The following is a 27,964-nucleotide window of genomic DNA, read 5'->3' as shown; positions in this document are numbered from 1 at the left end:
AGAGGTTAAATTTAGTTGAAGAAGAAAACAATTACTTGAAGGAAAAATTGAAAAAAATTGAGGAGGAGAAGATGATATTGGAGTTGCATGTTGCGGATGTCGTCGATGACCACAAGATCAAGATGGATGCAATGCGCTTGAAGATTAGAAAGATTAGAAAATATGTCATTCATACTGAGGCTTGGTATCATTATGTCGTTGGATCAGTTGTTACCTTGATTGCGGTTATGATCGCATTTGTTGTTGCATTGGAATGTTTTACATAGTTTCAATGTATTGTTTAATTAGATGCTCTTGAGAGCTATATGTTGTTCAATAAGAACTATGTATGTACTTTGGGTTTAATGTGATGATAAATTTCTATTAATTTGGTCATTTATCTATTCATGATGTACACAGAGATGAACCGACAATGGATGTACGGTAACAGACGCACCTCTGAGTACATTAAGGGCATGAATAATTTTCTCGCAGCTGAGACAGACAAGCAGAATGGTTTTATGTGTTGTCCATGCCCTATATGTGGGAATACGTGGTCTTACTCTGACTCAAAAACCCTTCACACCCACCTTCTTTATAAGGGTTTCATGCCACACTATAATGTTTGCACCAAGCATGGAGAAAGAGGGGTTATGATGGAAGACAGCAAAGAAGAAGAAGATGATGACAACTATGTGCCCCCTGAATACGGTGATGCTGCAGCGAGGGAAGCTGAAGATGCTGCAATGGGGGAAGCTGAAGATCAAGAGTAACCAGACGATGTGCCTGATGATGTTCTTCGCCGGGTCATTGTTGATGCAAAGAGACAGTGCGAAAGTGAAAAGGAGAAGCTGAAGTTCGATCGCATGTTAGAGGATCACAAAAAAGGGTTGTACCCCACTTGCCAAGATGGCAACACAAAGTTTGGTATCGCACTAGAATTGCTGCAGTGGAAGGCAGAGAATGATGTGCGTGACAAAGGATTTGAGAAGCTGCTGAAAATATTGAAGAAGAAGCTTCCAAAGGATAACGAATTGCTCGACAGTACGTATGCAGCAAAGAAGATTGTATGCCCTCTAGGATTGGAGGTGCAGAAGATACATGCATGCCCTAATGACTGCATCCTCTACCGCGGTGCGTACAAGGATTTGAACGCATGCCCGGTATGCAGTGCATTGCGCTATAAGATCAGACGAGATGACACTGGTGATGTTGACGGCGAGCGCCCCAGGAAGAGGGTTCCTGCCAAGGTGATGTGGTATGCTCCTATAATACCACGGTTGAAACGCCTGTTCAGAAACAAAGAGCATGCCAAGTTGACGCGATAGCACAGAGAGGACCGTAAGAAAGACGGGAAGTTGAGAGCACCCGCTCACGGGTCGCGGTGGAGAAAAATCGAGAGAAAGTACTGGGAGGAGTTTGCAGGTGACGCAAGGAACGTATGATTTGGTTTAAGCACGGATGGCATTAATCCTTTTGGGGAGCAGAGCAGTAATCACAGCACCTGGCCCGTAACTCTATGTATCTATAACCTTCCTCCTTGGTTGTGCATGAAGCGGAAGTTCATTATGATGTCAGTTCTTATCCAAGGCCCTAAGCAACCCGGCAACGACATTGATGTGTACCTAAGACCATTAGTTGAAGAACTTTTACATCTGTGGATTGGAAACGGTGTACGTGTGTGGGATGAGCACAAACAGGAGGAATTTGACCTGCATGCGTTGCTGTTTCTAATCATCAATGATTGGCCTGCTCTCAGTAACCTTACAGGAAAGACAAACAAGCACTACTAGGGAAAATCTTATAGGCAGATGCTTACTAGTAGCGCGTGTTTATACCCCTCGCTACTGCTACTTACTAGTAGCACGGGTTTTTACCCCTCGCTACTGCTAAGTTGATAGTAGTAGCGCGGGTTTTTAACCCTCGCTACTACTATGTGATTTCCACCGTGCCTCCCGGGACCAGCCATAGTAGTAGCGCGGGTTATAAACCCACACTACTACTAAGTTAATAGTAATAGCGCGGGTTATAAACCCCACGCTACTACTAAGTGGTCTCCACCGTGCACCCTGGGACATGCCATAGTAGTAGCGTGGGTATAAACCCAGCGCTACTATTATCAACCCACTGACACATGTATAAACATAGCGCACAGAGGCCCAATCCTAGACCCACACACTCTCTCGATTTCACTTCTCCCTCCCACCTGCGACGCCCTTCCTCGCCCACCGCAGCTGCCGGCCTCGCACCTCGACGTCTACCTCAAATCCGGTGACGTTCTCTTCCATCGTAGCCCCTCCTTCCTCCTCCTCCTCCTTGAAAGAGATTGTCTGTTTTGTACACGAAGTGCATCCAGTTTTTGCCGTAACCCTGTGTACTTTCTTGCACATGCTTTGTGGGTGACATGATGATAAAATGAACTTATAGGTCCTTGCACGAAAGAGCTCTCCGACGGTCGTCCTGAAGCTGTTTGATGAAATGCCTCAGAGAAATAGAGATGGGAAGAAGATGGCCATTTACTCATTGACAGGTAGGGCCTCCATCTCATTTGCCACATCAGCTGGTCAAAATTTTGGTCTTCGCCATCTTAGCCTGACAAGTGGGCCCAAGAGGTCAGAACGACTGTTTTCACGAGCTTATGAGACCGTTGGTGCTCCGTGTTATCGGTTAGGCGCAAATGTGGTGGTTTTTTGTAACATGGTTCAAATCTGGTACCGGCCTGTTACCCTAGCCCCAAGTGTGGTGGTTTTGGATAAATAACTCTTGCAAGGTAGATATTAATTGCATACATATCTGCCATGTGTCATTTATTAGTATAAATCAAGTGTGTATAATTGTTATATTAAAGTACTTCTAAAAATAGTACTACCTTCGTATCGGTGAATAATTCATTCGCGTAGTTCTAGATCGACGATTTAACTATCTAAATATGTATTATATGTGACAAAAAGTATATATTTAGAAACTACATCCGTTTAGAAATCTAGTGATACACTTTTCATGACATATAACAGATATTTAATTCCTCAAATTGATGACCTAGAACTACGCGAATGACTTATTCACGTAGACGGAGGTGGTAATCATGTACATCAGTGCACGTTAATATTAGATATTGATATATTAATTGCACTAAAATTAGTATTTGATAAAATATTAATTGCACGTTAATATTAGATAGGACATATTTATTGGTTGGTGCTTATCATATCATATTAATTAAGCGAGGGTGCTAAACAGGTTTATCACTAAACACCGGAATGACATAAACCACTCATAGATGCTGCTGAACGGATGAGATATGTTGGATCTCCGCAACCGGAAATTCGTTGGTGCTCCCGGGAGCGCGTGTTCCTGCACGCGAAAAAAATATTCCAAGTGTGAAAAAATTCCAAACAAAAATTTGACGCATACATCTCGACATTATATGTGTGCACGTCAAGTTTCGGAGAAAACCGACATTTTTTATGGCTTATGTAAAAAGACAAAAGGATGTCTTGTGAAAAGCATATTTTTAACACCGGATTTGTCTCTTTCATACCCAACATAAGTTGTCGTTTTTTCTGAAACGACTTTGTGAGCATATACAATATCGAGATGTACGCGTCAAGGTTTTGTTTGAAACTTTTTAACATTTCAAAATATGTTTAAAACACGTTTCAAAAACCAGGAGCGCGCGCTCCCATGTGCCAAAACACCACTCTCGCAACCGGAAATTCGTTGGTGCTCCCTCCGCAACTCACTATTTGAAGGTATAATATATCTATATCTATACCAATGTAAAAAGACACAAATGTCAACTAATCTCCGTCATCCAATCATGTCAATACAATGATCTAGCCTGTTTGGATGGTTAGCTGGCAACAAGTTTAGCACACAACTAATATCACATCTAATATTATCGTTAAAAAAGAAAATCCTACCTAGTATCAGCATGCAATTATACATACCATTAATGTAAAAACAATTGGATACCAACAGCGTGTTTGGTACTTTAAGGGAAAGGGATTGGGAATTTATGAGAGGGAGTTGGCTGAGGGATTAGGATTGGGAAGAGGCATGTTAGTCCCAGTCCCACGTTTGGTACGGGGTGAGATTATTTATGGGAATAATTCCCATGAACAAAGAAAAGAAGGAGTAGATTACGTGAGATGTACTCCTATTTTGGCGTTGCATCTGCAGATTAGGGAGTAGTTAGCGCCACACATATTTAGCATCTGCATTTATACATACCATCTGCCGGTTTGTTTGGAGGAAAAATTCTACCGCCACACATATTTAGCTAAGATGTTCATGGTTTTTTTTTCCTTTTGTTGCGGGAGGTGGTCCACCAAATATGTAATAACGATATGTTTTTAGACATCCAATTCCCATTCCTCCGCTGAGTTACCAGGGTCCCCCGGGTAGAGATCGATGGGAGTTGGCCCTCCTAATTCCCCTTCCCCTTCCCTTGCTAATTCCCAAACCCCTGAACCAATCAACGGATTTTTAGTCTCACTAATCTTAAACTCCCATTCACAATGATGTGTACTGCTCATTGACGCCGCCCCTCCAATCATGCACAGGGATTTCCAACAAATCCCCCACTTGTCTATGAAATATCGTCGAATTAGCGCTTTATGATGTTTGTAAATTGTTATGGTGCTCATATTCAATATAAAACAATTTGTAACAAGTTAGTGCTAGCAACTCATCATACAACTCCAGGAGAGAACATTTCAGCACACAACTCATACTGCAACAGCTGAAAATAATTATGTGGACAGTTTCTTAGAATCCGAATACGAAAACTGGTAAGCTGAAAATAACTGACCCCTAACTGTCAATGCATGAGATACACATCCAACCACCAACTAGTCTAAGCACTAGAGTATTTCGAACCAAACCTAAGTTCAGTATGTTACATGAGAATACATGGCCTGCAACGCCTTGCAGTGAAAGCTCAACAGGACACGGCACAGCGTCGCCCCTTACACATTCATCACCACACTATCATGCTATGCCACACTACCTTCAATCCGAAAAGTACGGGTAAATGCTACAATGTACACAATTAAGGAGCCGGTATCGTCGCACAGTGTCGCACCGATGAATAAGAACCTTAATTCATCGTCAGATTATTCAGGTCAGCTTCTGGGAGCTGACGACTGCTCCCCGCTCTCGCGCAAGCTTGATTGCTTCAGGTCTCTCAACGCCGCTGCGACGAGCTAACCAAATAACCGTTAGTTTAGTTTGCAAAATGAACAAATCATGAGAAAGACAGGGTTAGGCATCAATTGGAAAAAAAAAACATCTGACTAAAACACACCTTACACGTTGACCGTGCAAGGAAATTGAAAAAATAAACTCTGGCAGGTGGCTGCTAATTCCACACACACAGAGAGAGAAACAAAATACTTGTTTACATATCTAACGCTTCAAAATAATAAACAGCAACAACTTACTATAGACATCTCTAGTTTAGCTTCATACACAAGTGACCATGTGTGTACTAGACATGTCCAGTAATTCCAGCATTCAAACTATGTGTCTAGTTGTCTCCAAGCCCGGCCGTGCAAATTAACAGCAACAGCTTAGTATAGAAATCTCTAGTTTAGCTTCATACGTAAGTTACTGGGGAAATCAAACAGCAATAAGTTACTGGGGATAGACAGCTAAATTTACTCACTGCCCCAGTTTATACTTCATAGTTATCTTGGTGGTACGAAATTCTGCTTCAGAATGAAAAATGAGCACTCACCCTGTGGGGAGCTCCACCCTGTAGTCTGGGACTTCTCCGAGGCTCGGCGTTCTGGTGTTGCAAAAATGATGGACTGTTGTGGGCAACGGGAGATGGGTTATGGTTTTGCAGATGGGATGGGTAGTTCTGGACATTGGATGGTGGATTCTGGTCATGAGAATAGGATGGACTGTTTTGGACAGTGGGGGATTGGTTCTGATAATGGAAGTAGGATGGACTGTTGTGAACATTGGACGATTGATATTGGTCATGGAAATAGAATGGAGTGCTCTGGATATTGGACGATCGACTCTGGTTCTGCAAATAGGATGGAGTGTTCTGCGAATATGGACTGCTCTGCACCATATACGGAGGATTCTGAGTTTGCGAATAGGATGGACTGCTCTGAACCATATGCTGAGAATTCCGAGTTTGCGCGTAGGATGGACTGCTCTGAACCATATGCTGAGGATTGTGAGTTTGCGAGTAGGATGGACTGCTCTGAACCATATACTGAGAATTCCGAGTTTGTGCGTAGGATGGACTGTTCTGGACAACAGGGAATGTATTCTGGTTTACCGAATGGGATGAACTGTTCTGGACAACAGGGGATGGATCCTGGTTTTGCAGATGGGGTGAACCGTTCTGGACAACAGGCGATCTATCCTGGTTTTGCGGATGGGATGGGCTGTTCTGGACAAAAGACGGCAGAGCACCACTCCCTGAACTGCCATCGGCATGATTTTCCCTTGATTTCCCTCGAGTTTGAATCTCGCTGCTAGTGGCAGCACTAGTGCCCTTCCTCGAATACTGAGTCGCGGCAGCTCTAGCCCCAGCTATCGCTGCAGAAACACTCTCAGTTTTGACCAGGGCGGACTTTGAAGAGTCGAAATTAAGAGACCCTGGCTTGAGAGATAATGGGTTTCTGGGATCTGGAAGCGGGAACTTGACCGGCAGTGGACCTTGAACATGCGAAAGACCCCTGGCGGCTCCCTCATAGACCTGCGACACGACACGACACGACACGACACGGCGCAGAATAAGCTCAAACGGTTGCACTTGCAGCGACAAAAGAAGGATGAAAAGCATTGCTTTAACAACTGACCCTTCTTTCCAAATTGTACACGCCCTGGTAACCGCGCATCTCGAACGGAACCACCAACTTCTGCACAATTCAAAGTGCATGGAAAATTGTCAAAAATAGAAAGAAAGAAAAAAAACAGGCATCTCAGTCTGAGGCATATAAGGTGGGCGCTTTGACAAGGTGGGATGTGAATCTAGGCAATGACAGCATACTAATTGCGACTGACGTGTAAATGGGAGGTTTCGGGGGCGGTTTACCTGTGGATTCTCGCAAAGCCAGCAGAAGTCAGTCAAGCCCTCAAGCCTGACCTGCAATCAAATCAAATCAAATCAAATCAATTCAAGAAGCACCATATTTAGCAATGTTTTGAGTGGCATGACATGACAAATTGTGGAATGGCTTGTGCACAGGAGAGGAAAGAAAGGGCGTTACTGATTGAGGCACGTCCTCCCAGCAGACGAGCTCCTCGGACCTGACGCAGCCGACCACCTCGACGCACCCTGAGCAACAATCGGCAATGGCGTCAGCAAGCTTAGGAGGAGGAGCAGCAATAATCGGTAACTAGCAAGGAAGACGATGGATAGGGACCGAGGAGGCGGGAGACGGGGTAGTGCTGGGGGAAGTCGATGTGGTGGACGCCGTCGACGGCGTAGATCTCCCGGTAGAAGGCCTCCATGGCGGCCACGGTGTCGGGGTCGGGCACCTTGGAGGCGGCGTGGATCCAGAGGCGGCCGGTCACCGGCGACGGCCAGGACCGGCCCTCCACGCGCTTGATGCCGTGCACCAGCAGCGACGCCCACGGCTGGTGCATCGTCAGGCACGGGTTCCGCAGCCCCCCGCCGCCCCCTCCCCCCGAGCGCCCGCCGCGCATCGCCGCCTGCGTTCCGGAGAGGAGAGTAGAGGGTGGGCGGCGGCCGGAATCGAATCGAATCGGGATTGGATTGGAGCGGCGGCGGCGGCGGGGGGAAAAAATTGTATGAGACCAGGTCTCACGGATTAGCAGGTGAGACCCATCCTGATGGATGACATGTGGCATTCACAAATCACAAAGCATCCCCCACCCCCCAGCTCTTTATAAGGTGGTAACTCAAAATGAATGGAGTTAACAAACACACACAACAGAAACACGGACCGGAAGAACCCTTCGCTCCTCCTGCCCACGCCCAACTCCCATCTAGGGTTTCCTTGCCTCTCGCCGGCGCCGCCGGTCCGCCTTATCTTCTATGGTCCTCGGATCATGGAGGCACGGTGGATCCCGGCCCTTGCCAGCGGGAGGGCTCCGTTTTTAGATGATTTTCTGAGTTTTGTTAGGGTTTGTGCCATGCTCAAGAAGATGAGGCCGTGGCGGCTTCTTGAAGATGGAATAAGGTCCTCCCCGCCTAGCCCTCGTCCTGGTGATGTTTCAAGTATCGTCGGAAGGCGTGTGGAGGTTTGTCTCCGGCGGATCTCATGGGATCCGGTCGGCGTTTGTCTTCGGTGGATCCGACTGGATCCGGTCTTCGCTCGTCTACGTCTGTGTGTCTGCAGGTTGGATCCTTCCGGTCTATGCTTCTCTTCATCGGCGGCGGTTGCTGTTCTGGTGCGCTGGTCCCATGGGGCCTTAGCACGACGACTTCCCGACTGTCTACTACAACAATGTTTGCCCGGCTCCGACGAGGGAGGGGCGATGACGGCGGCGCGCCTTCGGCTCGCTCCAGAGATTGTAGTCGTCGCTAGGTGGTCTACAGACCTGGATGTAATTTTTACTTCTAGTGTTTTTTGTACTACCTTGACAGTTGATGAATAGATCGGAAGTTTTCGCGCAAAAAAAAAACTCAAAATGAATGGATACGGTGTTGGACGTCATTTTCATCTATGGTGGATCTTAATGGATAGGGAACGGGTCATCGTTTTTGCCCTTAGGGTTAGGGGTATGGGGGTCCAAGTTTATTCTGGCCGATTACCTATGTGTCGCTCGCTCGATTAATATTGTAGTTGAACACTTTTTTTTTACTTTAACTTACACTGAACTCTAATATCGTCTACGTGTCAAACTACAATTGCTTATATGTTTCTTGTTGTTGAACAACTATAATTACAAACAAAAAACTATAATTACTTCTGTGCTCTTAGATAGACCGCAATCAATTCTACATCAAACCCGATGGGGGAATGGTTAACCGACGGGTATCGAAAATGGATCCGAATAAGGACACGTGCATAGTTCAGAAACGCGACCAAATTGCTCTTTCTGGTGCACATAATTCAGAAACAAATGTAAATATGACATAGCCCACTAATATATATATATATATATATATATATATATATATATATATATATATATATATATATATATATATATATATATATATCAGAAGATCTCTTTAGGAACATTGGCATGGACTCCATTTTCAGCCAAAAAAAATCATTCAAATAAGTTGTCATATGCGACCTTCACTATTGGAATTTATCTACTTCCAAATAAATGAACAATACTGAAATCACAAATCGTTTGGCAGCTCTTGCTATAGACAAGATCACTCCATCGAAATAAAGTGCATAAAATTTGAACTTCTCAGGCATCTTAGTAACAGTTGAAGAAAAAAGAAAAATGTCAAACAGAACGATACAGTACCAGCGGAGTTAATTATAGATAGTCTTTTTTTTTCCCACATAAGCATGAGTAGTACAGACCTACATTGGGGCTGCGTCACTTATTAGCGCACACGCGCAATCTTCTCATCTACAACAGAAATCGAGCAGCCTCGAATAAACCCGCACCATGTGTCAAGAGTATCTATCTATGCACAACAATCATTAGAATCGCTTCATCCTCCTTGCCACCTTACAAACAAGTGGTCAACGATCAAGTTATGTTTCAGCTACAGGTTTGATTGCTCGCATCGAGAAGAAATGGAATCAATGTCAATGGTAGCAGGACTGCGTTGTGGTCTCAAGCCTGTCGATGTCGAAGTCAAGGGGCCGCGAGAAAGTGGAAACCATGACATAGCTAGCTTTCATCGGGAACTGGAATCATTGACGGCACAAACGGAACATAACTGCAAGCCGAGAAATCTCATAAGCAAACAGATGATCCACACGGCATTAAGAGCGATCCATCAAAGAGTACACATGAGATTTAGAAGGCTCACCTTACAGTTTATACATTGTTTTCAGGACTGAACGATGTAGAGGTCTTGCTTTGCTATGTAGTAGCACCCCATGGAAGTCCCTGGATGCACGGTGAACTGCTCCCGGAACTGGCCTACGCGCTTGCTTGGAATGTCGATATCAATTCCGTCCAAGCTGGGCATCCCTTCAGCTTGCAACCCTTCACCAAATATTAGGAATTGGTTGCCCGTGATGAATGACCCAGACACACGAATAGCGATTTCTGTTTCCCCATTCGCACGGCAGTGTAGCTTCTCAACAACATGAACAATTTTTTCTCTAGGCCGATCACCTTTTAACTTCTTTCTTATATTTGATAAAGTATCAAATATGGCACTTTGTCCGACATACACATTCCCTGAAAAACTGCAAAAACAGGAACCACATATCATGCATATGCTCAGAAACAGATTGGAAAGATGGCAGTAACCAGCCGGTTACTACCTGGTAGAAGTAGAACAAGAGAAGCACAACACTGCCTACAGGATAAAGTGCAACTATTAATTCAGCTAGATACATCAACCTGTTGGCAACTCCATGCTAGTTTCAGCAAGTTTTCATATTGATGATCACACAACACACTTTCCATATTATTAGTACCAAACTGTTTCTAAGAATACCGTAACCAGTTACTGGGGCCACAATTTACGTAAAGGTTAAACGCCTAAAAAGCAATAAGATGCTATCTGCTGTGGTACAACTAAGTTTTAAGGTAATATTAAAACATGTAACACTGCCTCAGGTACCTGAAAGATGATTCTTCCCTGTAGAATGTCTTCATATGATTCCAAGGTCCTTCAGAGCCATTAAACAGGAGGTAATAATGAACAGCAAGCATCTGGGATTGAGTGGGGGGGGGGGGGAAATCAGCTCAGTACTTCACACACAGGATCATCAGTTTTTTCATCACATTTTAATGAGGTTTTCTAAAACGTAAAAGGGAGCTAATTGATTAATTTTCACTTCAAAAGCTTGGATATTATTATCATGTGTGTGGGTCCACAAGACAACAGGAGACGAGCATATCCGTGAAGGCCTTGGATAAGTTATGTTAGAGATCGTGAGGAGTGTTAAGAAAAGGAATAAATCAAATAGTAAGTATCCGTTGGATGCGTTTGGGTCTAATAGGCGAGTTCTATCAATCTAGGAAGATACATATGATTCGTTCTTGAGTTTGAATTGAGATCTGAATTGTGGGAAAAGGCCAGCTAATGTTGAAGAATCAACAGACGAGTGGAAATGGAAAGAGAGGATAAATAGGAAAGTTAAAGAGAGTATGGGGATAGAGGGGCTCGAACACTCTCGACTTATATATTAGTATTTATTTTTTGACGCACTCCGCTCCAAGAGAAAACCAAAGGGTTTCTCTGGGCAGCAAACAAAGAAATTATCAAGTTTTAGAATAATCTGAACTGACCTATCAGGCCAGTATTCTATACATGACTAGCACTGGTGTAACATTTTACTCGTTCAACGGAAGTATAGGAATACTGCAGTGCATTCGTTCAAATGGATCACACTTGTGCCACTTTGTTCTTCCTATTTTCTAATGTACAATCATAGCTATCAGCAAAACCGATCAGCCAGACACGGTTAAGGTGGCCCAACAAGTAGGGTTGATAGGGGATGGGGTAGTGTTCTTTGGAACCATAGTGCACAACAACGCAGCCCCAGACTCCAGGTCGACGACCTATTGTATACTAGCTATATTATATATCGGGAAAAGAAACAATGAACTAAACTAAAACTGAAAGACAAAAAAATAAACTGTCTCTGTTTTGTACCCAAGGAAAGGCGGACAGAACAAATAGGAATGGCGCCCCTAGTGAGTGGTGACCACCAGCGGTTAGGCGGCAGAGGCCAAAGAAGGCAAGCTGGCAGTAACTCCATCAAGCGAGTGCTTAACTATACCTCCTCCATCTAGCCTCTACCCCAGCTCTCCCTCCCAGCCCCACTTCTAAGGTCTAGCATCAGTTCTTGATATAGGGGGCATGTTTCGTATCACGTGTGCGCCCTTATAGTTAACTGAAGTAGAAAGAACAGTAAGCTGAAATATGCTCAACAGAATTCACCTCTGCTATTTGCTTTAATCTTTCTGTTGGGTTAACAACACCCCTGACATATGCTGCCAAGTCCACACCAGTTTGCTCATACCTCTTGATGAATGGGTGTGACAAAAGCTGCATTACATTAAACATGTTAATCAACTATAAGAAAACCAAACAATGGAAAAGGATAGAAGATGTAAAATGCATCGTCGAGATAATTAACATTCTGTTACTAGACCAAGCCATAACTAATCAGTACGTACATTTTGCTTATACAAGTTTGTGAAATGGACCTCCAATAACACCCTACACAAAATTAAAGGCAGATCAACAACAAAGCTCTAGAATGTGCCTTGGCGAAGAAATCAGCTAACTAGAGTTCTGATGGCACATACTGGAGAGCAACAACCTGCTCTTGCATCTGCAATTTCATGCAGGAAGCATCAACTCCAATGTGCTTGGAGAGATCATGCTTCACTGGATCTACAACAGCCGATGCATTGCCTAATGTGCTTCACTGGATCAAGGATGACATGACTCACAACTCAGCCTAAGCAATTGAAAGGGAAACTGCAATCCTACCACAACGGACATGTGATCATTAAGGAGGCAAGGAAACCACAGTAGGCACAGAGAAACTGGTGATCAGAATTCAAGTAGTGTTCCTATTATAACAGACATGTTGCCAAGTCCAGTTCATGTTGTAGAGTCCAGCACATGTAAGGCCCTCATTATAATGAGATAGCCACACGTTAAATCAATTATCAGGGAGTAACCCATCTTCTACTTGCTCCATCACCTCATTTCCTTCTCCCTGTGCCTAAGGTTTCCCATCCCTAGCTGAACATACCCCCCCCCCCCCCCCCCCCCCCTTAAGTGCTACCGCTGAGCATTGACGAGATTGGCAGCACATCCAGATCCGGGTCCTACCCTAAAAGCGACCAGATCTGAGCTTGAGGTCATTGATGGCCACCAGAAGCAGCAGCAGCAAGGACAGTGGCATGGCAGGCACTACAGCAGAGGCACATCTGGAGCAGAGGAGAGGGCGCAGAGTCATTCTGGGCACGTTGCCGAGTATAAGAGGTCTATGGTGGACAGTGAACATTGGTGGCGGTGGTGGCCTGACTGTAGCAGCGCCCGCAACTCTGGGCTGCTAGGGTATGGAAGTATGGACATGATGGTGCGAGTAAGAGAAGAGAAACCAAGGTCGCCATTCATTCCAATGGACCAATGATAGGGGCACCGATGTCCTCAACTCCTCATCAACCAAAGGCCAGTGGGACATCGTTACAAGAGAAGGCAAATCAGTTAAAAAAGCAACTGTACTTAACCACACAGCTACACAGTACTCTGACAGTTACTGCCACCAATACTTTATCAAGAAATATTATTATCAGTAATATGTAATAACATTCAAATAGACCGCAATACATTGATGCAGATTGCTAACCTACTGGACTCAGATTACATGAAAGTTAGCATATACATGTTTCCTTTACCTGCTCGCATGTAGGCCTTGCATCAGCATCTTTCCGCAAGCAATCATTTATGAAGGAACAAAATTCTGGTGTATAGGCATCTTCTGGTGGTGCTGGTGATGGATCATCGAGTATCTGAAATAAGAGAGTTTATGATTAAGAGAGAACAGCAATTGAGTGAAAGAAAACAGTATCTGAAGTATGAGATTTTAAGATTAAGATAGGGCAACCTATGAAGTGACAGAAAACAACATTCCAACAGACAAATGATGATGAGAACATTCATAAGACCAATATATGTAACGGTACATATTTATTACATTGTCAGATAATTTATATAATCAAATACAAATACAACTTACAAAAGTTAAAGCAGCCAGGAAAAGGAAAAAGATTGTGGAAACTAACATAGCCAGAGGACAGACTTGCAGAAATGTAACATTTTTTGCCATCTCAACAAGTCCAAATACAACCTACCATGTGAACAGCCCAAATAGTCCACGCATTTTGCATCAGACTAAAAGGGATGATATTGCATCCCAACATACATTATGAATGAAAACAGACAAGAACCAAAAAATCTGAGTAGCCAATCACCTGCAGCATGAGATTGGCTGGGCCTTCATTGACATTATATGGAAATTTACCAGTAGCACACTCCAATATCGTTAGTCCAAGACTCCAAATATCAGCAGCATAAGAGTAGTTCTCATTACGAATTCTCTCAGGTGACATATATGTCACGGTTCCTACAAAGGTAGCACACTGAAACATATTTATTTAGCAGAAAATATGTAGCGCATTCATGCTAAATGATTTGATGGCATTGCTATACTATTATACAATAATTAGCTCAGATTAACCAATATCAAAAGTCACCAAGAAGTAGCATACCATAGCCATTGTATTGTCCAAACCAGCACTTACACCAAAGTCTGTAATTTTTGCCTCTCCCTTGAGGTTTACCAGTATATTCGCTGGCTTTAGATCTCTATGCACTAGATGTCTTACTTCATGCAAGTACTTCAGGCCCTTCAGAATTGTACAGAGAATAAATTATAACTTCAAAAATACATCAGGACACAGCTTAATGTTGATTAAAGCGGACATGAAAGGAAGAGCATGTGTGGAAGATCCATACAAGTAATACTTTCAGTAGCATATGCGCAAGAACTGGCTCTGGTATTGATTTCTTGACTCTTATAACGTCTGCTAAAGAGCCACCATCCATGTATTCAAGGGCAATGCTTATTTGTCCAGAATCGGGCATGTAAAATGCACCCTGGAATTCAACTAAACCAGGATAGCAACTTGCTTCACATAACGTTCTCATCTCATTAAGAATTTGTTGCCTTTTCTCCTGTAAAGTTATGAAGACACGTGAAAAATATCAAAATAAAATTTTGTAAATCAGATTATCAACTGCAATAGCAAAATATATAGACAAACATAAAGTACCAAAATCACTTCGTGCAATACCAAACATATTGCGCCACAATAGTATATGAACTGAAGCATAGAAGAGTGAGCATTTATATTCTTTGGTGTAACTGCTTTCATGCTGCAGTCAGAACAGACTCTGCTACTTGACTGCCACTGCAAATAAACCAGAATCCCTTTGTGCTGCCTTCAATGCAATGCAAATACATGTTTTGGTTTAATATACTCAACTCCAACTTGTTTCACTCCAGCTTACATACAGAAAATTGCGTAGTGGGATATTTGCCCGCCTTGAGATTGGGAGTGTTAAAAGGAAAATGAACATGTCATATTGTGATGCATGCTAATTCCTTTACGGAGGGAATACCAAATTATGGGGCCAATGTGTCAAGGCATGGTTTGGTGGAGAGAGCTTGCTTTGGTGTCAGAGGAGACTAGAGATGAGATGAACTTGTTGTTCTCTTTCTTTGCTCAATCAAATATCATGAAATGAGGCATACCATCTCTAGTGGATGGAAATATAAAACTAGAAGCACTGTGGATGGGAAATCAGTAAATAGGCAGCTTGAAACTACAAATGTGTGTGTGCGGGAGGGGGGGATAGCCAACAAATGCCTAGCAACCGAAATCCCCTGTCCAGTGTGTTTTTTGCCACCCTTCCTTGTGCAGGTCCTGGCCCCATTCTGAAATCACTATTGCAGATGCGTCAGGAAACAATGCATGTAGCTAAGGATGAGGATTTAGTGTGATCTTTCCATTAGTCGAGCATGTCCTGACAGTACATTTCTTCAAGTTAAGTGCAACTGCCTAGGCTGAGTGTGATGAGAAGTTACTGCCCGAATATTATTTGTAATCCCAACGAAACAATGTATATAGTGACAGTCTCACACTGCTTCGCTTTTACATATCCAACACCCTACCATTGAGATGTTGTTCCCTTCTAAATAGGAAACATTGTGAATAGGCAATGGAGAAATTGACAGATTATCGCTAGGAACCAAAATTCTTCAGGGGAATGTGCTGCATTTAATGGTCCCATTGTGATGCACATGACTCCAAAAGAAAGGGAAGGATGTTCCAGCATGCAATAAACCACATACAGATGAATAAGCGTTTGTTTTGCTCCCTTTAATACTATTTTGTTTGAAAACACGAATGAGGTTTAGACTAGTTATCAACAAAAAACGAAAACACCCTTATAACTAAAAAAGCAGAAGTGCACAACAATGTGGTAGTAAAATGCATTTCGGGCCATAAGAATGTACCTTCTCAAATATGTTTATCTTCTTCAAGGCCAGAATACGATGAACTGGTATGAAAATAGCTCTCTGAACAACGCTGCTTGCTCCGCTTCCAATGGGACCAAATATATGCATGTCTTCAGATGCACATCGGTATGCCTTCTCACCGGTATCGGGCTCTTCTGGCCCAGTACTTCGCTTGTGAAAGCCATGCTCATTGATGTTATACTCACCAAACGATCTACTCAGTAAATTTATCGTTCCACCATCAGATACCTTCACGAAAGAAAGAACATAAAAAACAAACACTTCCGCATCTAACAAGTTTAAAGTCACAAAGATTAAAAACAGCGCTCAGGGAATTCTAAATGAAAAAAAAACTTCCAAAGGGTAATCTCATGACCAAAAAATATTCTTTATAAATATCACTTCATGTGTGAGGATCGATTGGTCAAGTTGGGCAGATGACTAGGCCCATACAGAAAAATCGCTACACTGAAGCGGCAGAACCCTTGAGCATGTACATTCACTTGCTGACAGCAGGATGGTTTTCATGACTGGAAAACAGAACTCAAACAGCTTGTACCAATTCTATTAACAGACAACAACCCCAGTCTAGTGATTGACACCAACAACCTAATTTGGCTGGCATGCAGAGAAGAAAGAATTTACCACATAGGAATCGCATGTATCCTCCGGGAAGGGAACCCGGGTGCTGACGCCGCCCTTGTCCGAGTCGTCGAACAGCAAGGGCTGCAGCTTCTTCTTTAACTCCTCTAGCCCCGCCATGGGGGCTCGCTTGTAGTCAGCCGGCGCAAGCTGATGATCCCAGTCGTCCTGCGTGGTTCACAGGAGGCTGTCAGAGAAGTCTAATAATGAATGGGCTAACAGTTTGCATCAACAACAGCAGACAAAATCTGGCTGCATGTAGCACAAGCCAGTGAATGATAATGAGCCCAGCAAAATAAAATAAAACAAAATTGGGGCTTACCAAGCAGGAAGGAATCACCGTATCTTCAGTGGAGCAGAGAAGGCGGCGGGCGGTCTGTTCCCCAGGCGAAAAATTGGAGCTTGGGCGGACCTGATTACATCCGGCAGTCCCCAACAGATCAATGGAACATACACTGGAATTCTCTGACCCGCACCGATTCCAAATCGAACTGGAAACTGACGAAATGGGAATCGGGATTTGGGGGAGCGGGATCACCTCGGTTCTCTTCGCGGTGAGGGGGGCAGCGGTGAGGTCCTGGCGGCGGCGAGCCCGTCGGGGGCGGCTGAGGATGCTCGCCGGACGGATCTGTACGGGCGGATAGCGGAGGATACAAAGGGGCGCGAAGGGGTTGGGACGGACGGTGAGGAGGCGGTGGGCGGGGGGAGGAGGCGGCGGCGGTGAGCTGCCTGCGGCCCGGCGACGGGGGCGGAAGAGAGGAAGGAGGATGCCACTCTGCTCCCTCCTCTGTCTATATGCCGCTTCTCGCATACCTTAGTTTTTCTTTTTCACCTTTCATTTTTACTATAGTAGGAGTATCATAAAACGACCATTGCTTCCTCTTTTCTTTTCAAATTCAAAGACATCACAACTCTAGTAGAAAAAAAGGCCTCACCATTTGTTAAAAAGATATGTTTCATAGTAACTATTCATCTTTTCAAGAAATAAAATTCTTCGCCTATGGTTGTCTTTGATGGATCTGCTCAGATCCCGTCTTCGTTCATGTGTCTTTAGGTCTGATCCTTTCAATCTGCATACACTACTCTTTATCGGCGGCAGTTGCTGCTCCGCACAATGACTTCCGACTGTCTACTACAACAAGTTTTCTTCCGCTCCAGCGAGGAAGGGGCGATGATAGCGGAGCGCCTCGGTGCCTATAGTCGTCGTGGTTTACAGATCCGGATGTAATTTTTATTATTTTTTATGTTCGTTGTATTGAGATGATTGAAGAGGGATAGACCGGAAATATTTTCAGCAAGAAAAAGAGATTACAGTCTTGTTCAATTGATGATGCTGAAGAAGATAAAATAAATGTCCGTGATATCTATTTCCATTATTTGTGAAAATAAATGTTCACAGTTAGTTATGAGATTATTCAGTATGTAAAATAACAAATTATATCTACAAAATACCTGAAAACTGCAACATACATACTACATAAAACTCGGGTAAAATATATCAAGCACAATTTGTATAGGAGGTGTCTCTTTTTAAGTACCTCACATTGAAACATTTAGTACAGAATAACATGAATACCTACTGCTGCAACACAAAGATAAATAGGATTTATGAGGTACCCCTGTAGCCTATAAAACAACAAAAATTACCAAGTAAAAAAATAAAAATGAATGGTAGTTTTATTAAAAAATGAAACTAATGAAGGGTGTAAATTTGGAAGAGTTTAGAAGCAAAGTAGAAATTTGTTTGTGGTATAACACATAGTATTACGGAAATGTTAACGCACACACGTGTGGCATGTTTGCACTTCGCTCACACGTGTTGATGCACGTTGATTCTGTTTTGCACGAATCCTAAAGGAATATGTTAGATTTTCAGTGCCACGTGGGCATCATCGTATGTGTGGGCGTTGGAGAGTTTGCCCACACGACCCGCAACACGCGGTTGCCAGCTGCGTCGCGTGGACAAACCATTTTCTGCCCATACATTCACCACCTAGTCCACGCGTGTGTGGACGAAGTGTTCTTCGCCCACACGACGCTCGTACGTTGTTAGATGGCAACTGCAGTTGCGCGTACATGGCAACTAGGTAAACACACATAGCAACTATGATTGGTTGCTAGATGACAACTACAGTTGTGCATACGTGCCAACTAGGTAAACATACATGGCAAGTATGGTTAGAGCACACGTGGCAACTAGTTAATCACGACCATATAGGGCAAGTAGTTTATCACACATGGCAACTATGATTTGAATACACGCGACAACTACCGTTACTTAGACATGACAACTACATTTGCCATCCCGGGTGACAAATTAAAGGTGCCATCCCCGGGGTAACTAAAGTGTCATCCCACTGGTGCGTCAGGATGTGTGGGCAGATTTGCTTCGTGCCACACACACGGGGTGAGAATCTCTACTTCTAATGTCTGAGTTGGTAGTCTCGTCTCACTCTGGTTAATTCTATCGGATTTCGGGTTCCGGCAGACCCTCAAGGTTCGAACTCTGGGGTGCGCGCGGAGATCACACCTCCTACCTACTCGCGTCTCGTCGCCTCGCAAGGATCTAAACTACATGAAGAACAACACAAGGGACACAAGGTTTATACTAGTTCAGGCCACCATTATGGTGTAATACCCTACTCTAGTTTGTGACGTGGTGGATTGCCTCAGGGGCTGATGATGAACAATACAAGGAAAGAACTGCTTCGCGAGGGGAGGAGTTCTTGTCGTGGTGATGCCTCTTGGGAAGGATTGAATCCGCCTCCCTTTCTTTTGTGGTGGCTAGCCCTATTTATAGAGCGAGGCCCTGGTCCTCTTCCCAAATATTGAGCGGGAAGGGCGCCAACAATTGGCCATTTTGAAGAGGAACATCTAGTACACTTATCCTGGCTAAAGTCGGTCCTCGCCTGCCAAAGACTCTGACGGTGACGCCGGCTTGGGCTCCACGATGACCCCCATCCTGCCGTTCTGCTGGTCTTGGTCTCGTTGCACCGAAATGGTTGCCTTTGCTTGATACTCTCGCCTGCGCTTGCCCCCTTTGCATCAAAGAGGAAACAAGGACTCTGCACAGGCCGGCGCCCGCCTAGCGCCCGCCTGACTTCGGTCGTCATGGCTTGCGTCACGGGCACCTTGTGAGGTACCCTGCCTTGATCTCTCCGCCTCCTCGCGAGCCAGCCTGACGAGGCTGTGCCTGAGGAAGCTTCCTGTCGTCCGTCCCGCGAGGCTTGGCCCCTCGCGAGGGTCTTGAGCATGTGTTGATGAAGATGGGCCATACCGGGCCACTCCTTGAGCCACGCTGTAGGTCGCAGGCAGGCAAGTCTGGGTACCCCCGTTCCCAAAACGGCGACAGTAGCCCCCGGACCCAAGGCGCGCCCGGACTTGGCTTAGCAGAGAAGCGAAGGGGCAAGTGCGAAGCGTTGTGGGCCCCAACAGCCTGCGGCCTTGGGCGTCGTGTGGCGGTTGATTGGACGTGGGCGTCCCTGCTCCCCCACGACGCCTCGGTAACTACACGACTTGACAAGTCCCTGCATGCAAAACGGGTCATGATTACCTGTGATCGTGGAGGCCGGCGGTTGGCCTCCCCGGCTATATGTACGGAACGACATGAGCCCTTCCAGTCCATCCCCTCCTGCTACTCCCCTTCTTCCTGACCGCTCGTCATCCCCATGGCCCCGCCGAAGAGGTTCTCGGCCGCGGAGAAAGGAAAGGCTCGCCAGGAAGGGCCTGGCTCTCCTCCGACCAAGCGTGGCCGGGGCCACCCTCGCAAGCACCCTACGGCCCCCGCTGCGGCTTCCCGTGGCCGTGAAGCAGTCCTCTGCGCGCCGGTGGGCGCTCGGCTGCCGACGAGAGGTACACTGGGGCTGCGCGACCCCCCAGGCCGCGCTACCGCTCGGCGGAGGTGCTACCGGAGTTTGTCGTGTGGTCGGCGGACCCGACCGGCACCTGGCTCCAGCTCCCCCGCTTCTTCGTAGGTGAACTTCCGGCTGGTGCCCCGGGCGGCCTTTGGCTTCAGGCAGATGGTTGCTACAGCAGGGCCTCCTGGGCTACTCTGGAGGTCTCTACCGCCGGGGAGGCGGCCTTGACCCGCGGCTGGCAAACGTTTGCCCGCGCGCGCGGCCTGAGCCGATGGTGCACTCTACACTTTAAGTTTGACGGCGATGCCACCCTCTATGCGAGGGTGTTCGGGGAAGACGACCGCCACGCCGGATGCTGCCCCGAAGACGATGACCGCGGCCGTGTACCTAGCCCCGGCGTTGGTCGGGATGAAGGTGGTGGGAGGCGCGCGGGCAGCGCCGCCCGAGGCCCGCCAAGCTTTGGTGACTCCCCATCGGACGGCAGCTCCTCCAACGGTGGTCGCGACCACCCCCCTTGCCGTCGCGCTCGCCTGGGAGAGGGCAGCGGGTCGGCCTGACATCGTGCCTCGGTGAAGTGGGAGACAGAATCCAGCTGAGCTCCGGAGGCAGTACGAGCCCTTGCCGAGAGTTGATGCCGGGCAAGTCATGCCCGTTTTGCTTTTCTTTCTTTCCTGTGCAAAAAGAAGGTAGTTTGGTGCCCCACGGGGGCGTGTTGAACTGTTGCTGTTTAATTGGCGCGTTGTTTCTACTGTTTCTGCGCTATGTTTTCGTTCCGCGTGTTTATGCGTGGAAATTACTTAGCTGGGGGGGGCTCGTTGCGGTCCTCGCCTCCCGAGGCTAGGGCCTCGTCGTGCGCCTTGTGTCCTGCAGGGGTTAGTCAGTAGGGATAGTCTCCAGCCTTGGTAGCGGGGACGACCAACCCAAGTCCCGTGATTGTGTCGCGATGCCCGTGAGGCACGGACTGGGAGGGGTGCTCCCGCAGCGGACTCGGATAGGGAAGTTCCAAATCACCGAGGCAGAGAACACTCGCGAGGGTGCCCATGTTCCTCCCTCGTGAGACTTTGCACGAGAGAAAACGAAGCAAACAAGTGAAATGGACGAAGGGTCGCGAGCTTGAAACGTTAACAACTTCAGTAAAACTTCAAATAGAAACAAACAAGCCAACTGCGGAAAGCAAATGAAAGAAGCCGCGTCCGGCACCTAATCTAGTCTTCGACGTCTTCTCACCAGCGTGGAGCTAAGTGCTACCGCTGGGCGTGGGCGGGAGCCCCCGAGGCCCGAGGGCGGCACTCCGGAGACTCCGGGGCATGTACAGCCCCACTCATTATTACGTGAGAGTGTCACGGGAAGCAAGCTTCACAGGTGTTTGCCTTCTTCATAGGCACCGGGCCTTTTCCCAAACGCAGCAACTTCACAAGCATTCGCCTTCTTCACAGGCATCGGGCCTTTTCCAAAACGCGGCAACTTCACAGGCATTCGCCTTCTTCACAGGCACCGGGCCTTTTCCAAAACGTGGCAACTTCACAAGCATTCGCCTTCTTCACAGGCACCGGGCCTTTTCCAAAACGCGGCAACTTCACAGGCATTCGCCTTCTTCACAGGCACCGGGCCTTTTCCAAAACGCGACAACTTCACAGGCATTCGCCTTCTTCATAGGCACCGGGCCTTTTTCAGGGGTAAAATCTTTGGAGCTGTTGAATGTTCCACGCGTTCTGGACAGGCACCCCCTCCTGGGTCTCCAAGCGCGTGGAGCCGGGCCTGGAAACATGAACAACCTTGAATGGGCCCTCCCACATGGGAGAGAGCTTATGCAGCCCCTCCCTAGAGAGAACCCGTCTGAGCACGAGGTCCCCTACATCAAGAGTCCTGGGACGGATGTTGCGCCAGTGGTATCGCCGCAGTGCTTGTTGGTACCTTGCTGCTCGTAGCGCGGCTTCTCGGCGACGCTCCTCTCCCAGCACGAGATCCGTCCCCCACATGGCGTCCTGCTGCGCCTCGTCGAACGCCAGGACCCGTGCAGAACGACGCCTGACCTCGTGAGGGAGAACGGCTTCAGCTCCATAAACCAGAAAGAACGGGGTCTCACTAGTCGGCTTGGTTGCGGTCGTGCGGATGGACCACAGCACGGATTGGAGCTCGTCGTACCAGCCCTTGCCATAGGCTTCTAGCTTCTTCTTGAAGGTTCTGGTTTTGAGGCCCCTCAGGACCTCCGCGTTGGCTCGCTTAGCATGGCCGTTGCTCCGGGGGTGCGCCACCGAGGCGTAGCATATCTGCGTTCCGAGGTTAGCACAATATGTTTTGAAGAGATTGTTGGTGAACTGCGAACCGTTGTTGGTGATAATGCGGTTAGGCACCCCAAATCGGCTCACGAGGCCCTTGATGAACTTGACTGCTGAGCCCGCGGGTATGGTGCGGACGACTTCTACCTCGGCCCACTTGGTGAACTTGTCAACGGCGACGTAGAGGTAGCGGTAGCCCCCTGGTGCTCGAGGGAACGGGCACATAATGTCTAGCCCCCAAACTGCGAATGGCCATGAGAGGGGTATGGTCTGCAGTCCCCCCGCTGGCTGGTGGATCTGCTTGGCGTGGAACTGGCAGGCCGCACAAGCCTTCACCAGCTCGACGGCGTCGTTGAGCGCTGTGGGCCAGTAGAACCGCTGCGAAATGCCTTGCCAACGAGGGTGCGCGAGGATGAGTGGTGCCCACGGTCTCCGCCGTGTATGTCTGCCAGCAGCTCCTTTCCTTGCTCTCTGGGAATGCAACGCAGGGACACGCCGTTCGGCCGCCTTCGGTAGAGCTCCCCATCCTTGACGTTGTAGGCCGTGGCCTACCGTGCCACGCGCTCCGCGTCCTCCTCCTTCTCCGGCAGAGTCCCTTGCGTCAAGTAGACCTTGGATTATGCCATCCAGCATTCTTCCTGAGGCTCCGACGCCAGAAGCAGGCGTGTCCCCGAGGCCAGGCCGCAGGCCGGGGCTCCCGAGGCAGGTGGCTGAGGGAGTTCCTCCCTAGGCTGCGCCGTGCTTGATAACGTCGGCGTTGCCGAGGGTTTGAAGAGCCGCTCCTCGAAGACGCCCGACTCCTGAGGTAGCCGCCTGGATGCTCTCTTGGCGATGTCGTCAGCCTCTTGATTGGTACCGCGAGGCACATGCTGCAACTCCAGCCCCCAAAATTGTTTCTCCATCTTGCGGACCTCAGCGAGGTACGCTTCCATATGCTCATCCTTTGGCTCGTACACTTTGTTGGAGAAGTTGACGAGGACTTGCGAGTCACCTTTGATGGTGATTCGCTTTACTCCCAAGGCGATGGCTGCCCTCAAGCCCGCTATCAGGCCCTCATATTCTGCTATGTTGTTGGAGATCTTCTCCCCATGCTGGAAACAGAGCTGCACGGCATAGTAAAGCTTGTCCTGAGTGGAGGGATGAGCACTGCACCAGCCCCTGCGCCCTGCCGCGTGAATCCTCCGTCGAAGTACATCACCCAACCATCCGGCGCTTCACTCCCCGGGGAGAGTGACCGGTCCTCGCCCAGTTTGAGCCCTGGCGCTTCTGTCCATTCCGGCACGAAATCCGCGAGCGCAGCCCCCTTAATGACCCTGGTAGTGCTGAATTCTAGCTGGAATGCTTGCAGTTCGATGTTCCATTCGGCAACCCTCCCCGCTGATTTGGGGCTCCTGAGCACCCTTTCTAGGGGATAGGCTGAGATGACCTTGATGGGATGGCCCTGGAAGTAGTGCCGCAGCTTGCGCGAGGCTACCAACAGTGCAAGGAGTAGCTTCTGAGGCATTGGGTACCACGCCATTGCGTCCCACAGCACCATACTGACGAAGTACACCGGATGCTCGACGAGATTGAGGGTGCCGGCATGGCCCGCGTCCTCCGGAGGCCGGGGCAGCTCCTGGGGCGGCACGGCTCTCAGGCCTTGGTCGCCTGAAGGAGCCTCCTCTGCTCCTGGTGTGCTCTCTTGGCGGAGCTGATCTTTCTCTACTGTGTTCGTGGCCTCTGCGAGGCCTTCCGTGCCCTGTTCTGCCTCGGCCGGGGGTGCGACGGTGGCCGAGGCCTGACGCTCCTTTCAGACTACTACCAGGGCTGCGCTGGCGGAATAAGGGGTGGCTGCAAGGTAGAGCACCAGGGGCTCCCGAGAGCGAGGGGCCACCATCACCGGGGGGCTGGTTAGGTATCTCTTGAGGTCTTGGAATGCTTTGTCGGCCTCTTTAGTCCATTCGAAGGGGCCTTTCCTCTTCATCAGCTTGAAGAAAGGCAGCGCCCGCTCTCCCAGCTTGGAGATGAAACACCCTAATGCGGTTACGCGCCCGGTGAGCTTTTGCATTTCCCTGAGGGTCTTTGGCGGACTCATGTCCTCGACTGCCTTGACCTTCTCTGGGTTAGCCTCAATGCCTCTGTGTGATACGAGGAAGCCTAGGAGCTTGCCCGAGGGGACTCCAAATACACACTTTTCTGGGTTGAGCCGCAGGTCCACTTCGCTGAGGCTCGCGAAGGTTTCCTCCAGATCCTGTATCAGGGTCTTCGCCTCCCAAGACTTCACCACAATGTCATCCACGTAAGCTTCAACGTTCCTCCCAAGCTGTCGCCCCAGAGCGATGTGCATCAACCGCTGGAAGGTTGCGCCTGCATTGCACAACCCGAACGACATGCATGTGTAGCAGTATACTCCACATGGGGTTAGGAAGGCCATCTTCTCCACGTCCTCCACTGCTATTTTGATCTGATGATAGCCCGAGAAGGCATCCAGGAAGCACAGTAGGTCACACTCGGCGGTGGAGTCAATGATCTGGTCGATGCGGGGAAGTGGGAATGGATCCTGCGGGCAGGCTTTGTTGAGGTTGGTGAAGTCGACACACATGCGTTCCTTTTCCCCCTTCTTTGGCACGACGACAGGGTTGGCCAGCCAATCTGGGTAGAGAACCTCGCGGATGACCCCTGCTGCTTCTAACTTGCGGGTTTCTTGGAAGATGAAGGCCTGCTTCTTCGTGGACTACCGCCGTGCCTTCTGCTTCACAGGGCGCACGTTGGGACACATGTTGAGATGGTGCTGAATTACATCCCTCGGGACTCCCGCTAGCTAATTAGGTTCCCACGCAAACACCTTCCTGTTCGCGTGTAGGAAACTGACCAGGGCCTTCTCTTGCTCAGGCTCGAGGTTGGTGCCAATCATGAAGGTAGCCCCGGTGGGCTCACACTCATCGACCGGTACCTGCTTGGTCTCCGCCTTGTCTTGGCTGAACAGCTGCTTCTTCTTGGCCGGCGCAGCCCTTTTAGGCTCGGGGACGGCTGAGCCGGCGGGCTGCGCCACCACTGCAGTCTTGAAGGCAAGCTTGAGCGCTTGCAACGCATCCCCGGTGTCTCCGGACACGGTGAGGACGGCACTACTCCTGGGCATCTTCATGAGGTTGTACGCTAGGTGAGTTGCGGCCATGAATCGGGCTAGTGCCGGGTACCCGAGGATGGCGTTGTATGGGAGGCCAATGGGGGCGATGTCGTAGTCGATTAGCTCCGTGCGGAAGTTGTCGTAGGTGCCGAAGGTCACCGGGAGGCGGATCTGTCCCAGGGAGCCGTTGGAACCGCCTCCGACTCCCAAGAAGGGCCTGCTAGGCTGAAGTCGTTCCGGCGGTACATGGAGGAGGCTGAAGGCTTCCACCGAGAGCATGCTGAGGCCAGCACCGCCGTCCATGAGGGTCCTGGTGATGGCCACCTGGCAGATGGTGGGGGTGCACAGCATTGGGAGCGCACCCGAGCAGGCTGAGTTGGAGGGGTGATCATCCGAGCTGAAGGCCAGATCGGCTTTAGGCGTCGCTCAACCCGGAGGAGCCCCATGCTGCGCGGAAGCGGCGCCTATCTGGAGGACAAATGGCTTTATGTGGCGGCCTGAAGGTGGCGCCTGCGAGCCACCTAGGAGAGCTGCGACGACCGGGGGCGCCGGTGCAGCGTACTGGGCGAGGAAGAGGCTGTGCAGCTCCCCCCAAGAGGCCACGGAAGCCGTTGGCAGGTGGAGCAGCCACATGTGCGGGACGCTGGTGAGGGCCATGGGAAACCAGTTAGCCATGACCCTGTCGTCGCCTTCGGTCTTGAGGATGGCCTCCTCATACGCCAGCAGGAAAGCCAGCGGATCGGCCGTGCCGTTGTAGCGCGGTGGCATCTCCGGCTTGAACTTGTTCGGCCACTGCACCTGCCGCAAGGCGGGGGCCAAGGCTCGGAGCCCCCTGGCCCCCATGCTGGCACTGACAGCCGGAGCGGGCGGCACGTTGCCCATCATGAGGGCGAAGCGCGGTGTTGGTCGAGAGAGGGTCGGTGAAAGGGAAAGCTCCGGTGCACCCCTACCTGGCGCGCCAAATGTCGGATTTCGGGTTCCGGCAGACCCTCAAGGTTCGAACTCTGGGGTGCACGCGGAGATCACACGTCCTACCTACTCGCGTCTCGTCGCCTCGCAAGGATCTAAACTACACGAAGAACAACACAAGGGACACAAGGTTTATACTAGTTCGGGCCACCATTGTGGTGTAATACCCTACTCTAGTTTGTGACGTGGTGGATTGCCTCAGGGGCTGATGATAAACAATACAAGGGAAGAATTGCTTCGCGAGGGGAGGAGTTCTTGTGGTGGTGATGCCTCTTGGGAAGGATTGAATCCGCCTCCCTTTCTTCTGTGGTGGCTAGCCCTATTTATAGAGCGAGGCCCTGGTCCTCTTCCCAAATATTGAGCGGGAAGGGCGCCAACAATTGGCCATTTTGAAGGGGAACATCTAGTACACTTATCCTGGCTAAAGTCGGTCCTCGCCTGCCAAAGACTCTGACGGTGACGCCGGCTTGGGCTCCACGAGGACCCCCATCCTGCCGTTCTGCTGGTCTTGGTCTTGTTGCACCGAAATGGTTGTCTTTGCTTGATACTCTCGCCTGCGCTTGTCCCCTTTGCACCAAAGAGGAAACAAGGACTCTGCGCAGGCCGGCGCCCGCCTGGCTTCGGTCGTCTTGACTTGCGTCACGGGCACCTCGTGAGGTACCCTGCCTTGATCTCTTCGCTTCCTCGCGAGCCAGCCTGACGAGGCTGTGCCTGAGGAAGCTTCCTGTCGTCCGCCCCGCAAGGCTTGGCCCCTCGCGAGGGTCTTGAGCATGTGTTGATGAAGATGGGTCGTACCGGGCCACTCCTTGAGCCACGCCGTAGGCCGCAGGCAGGCAAGTCTGGGTACCCCCGTTCCTAGAAGGCCGACAAATTCTTTCCCACCTTTTTTTATCCCACCAACACATTTAAACCGGATTTTACCGATGATCTATTTAAACCGAT

The 27,964-nt window shown here is 48.7% G+C and overlaps 2 protein-coding genes across 3 annotated transcripts; both read right to left on the bottom strand.

The window, feature by feature from the left end:
- Nucleotides 1-4,724: 4,724 nt before the first annotated feature.
- On the bottom strand, nt 4,725-7,813 carry LOC123114481 (uncharacterized protein C2orf16). Of its 2 annotated transcripts, none has more exons than XM_044535971.1 (6): nt 7,371-7,813; nt 7,215-7,282; nt 7,040-7,090; nt 6,804-6,863; nt 5,720-6,700; nt 4,725-5,186 (listed from the first exon to the last, which is right to left on the bottom strand). In XM_044535971.1, the coding sequence occupies exons 1-6, from the start codon at nt 7,651-7,653 to the stop codon at nt 5,106-5,108; spliced, it is 1,524 nt and encodes a 507-aa protein (XP_044391906.1). In that variant the 5' UTR covers nt 7,654-7,813; the 3' UTR covers nt 4,725-5,105. The 2 variants fall into 2 exon arrangements, with proteins under 2 accessions (XP_044391906.1, XP_044391907.1); XM_044535972.1 differs by having other exon boundaries at nt 4,725-5,176.
- Nucleotides 7,814-9,309: 1,496 nt separating this feature from the next.
- LOC123114480 (mitogen-activated protein kinase kinase 3) lies at nt 9,310-17,630 on the bottom strand. The gene is made up of 12 exons (XM_044535970.1): nt 17,350-17,630; nt 17,134-17,223; nt 16,815-16,979; nt 16,167-16,418; nt 14,603-14,821; nt 14,356-14,493; nt 14,059-14,226; nt 13,483-13,596; nt 12,008-12,115; nt 10,682-10,773; nt 9,917-10,301; nt 9,310-9,823 (listed from the first exon to the last, which is right to left on the bottom strand). Exons 1-11 carry the CDS (start codon nt 17,620-17,622, stop codon nt 9,938-9,940), a joined length of 1,983 nt encoding a protein of 660 aa, XP_044391905.1. The 5' UTR covers nt 17,623-17,630; the 3' UTR covers nt 9,310-9,823; nt 9,917-9,937.
- Nucleotides 17,631-27,964: the final 10,334 nt, after the last annotated feature.

Source organism: Triticum aestivum, chromosome 5B (assembly GCF_018294505.1).
Source record: "Triticum aestivum cultivar Chinese Spring chromosome 5B, IWGSC CS RefSeq v2.1, whole genome shotgun sequence".
NCBI lineage: Eukaryota > Viridiplantae > Streptophyta > Magnoliopsida > Poales > Poaceae > Triticum > Triticum aestivum.
The sequence above is the reverse complement of the archived record's forward strand: the minus strand, read 5'-3'. Positions and strand labels throughout refer to the sequence as shown.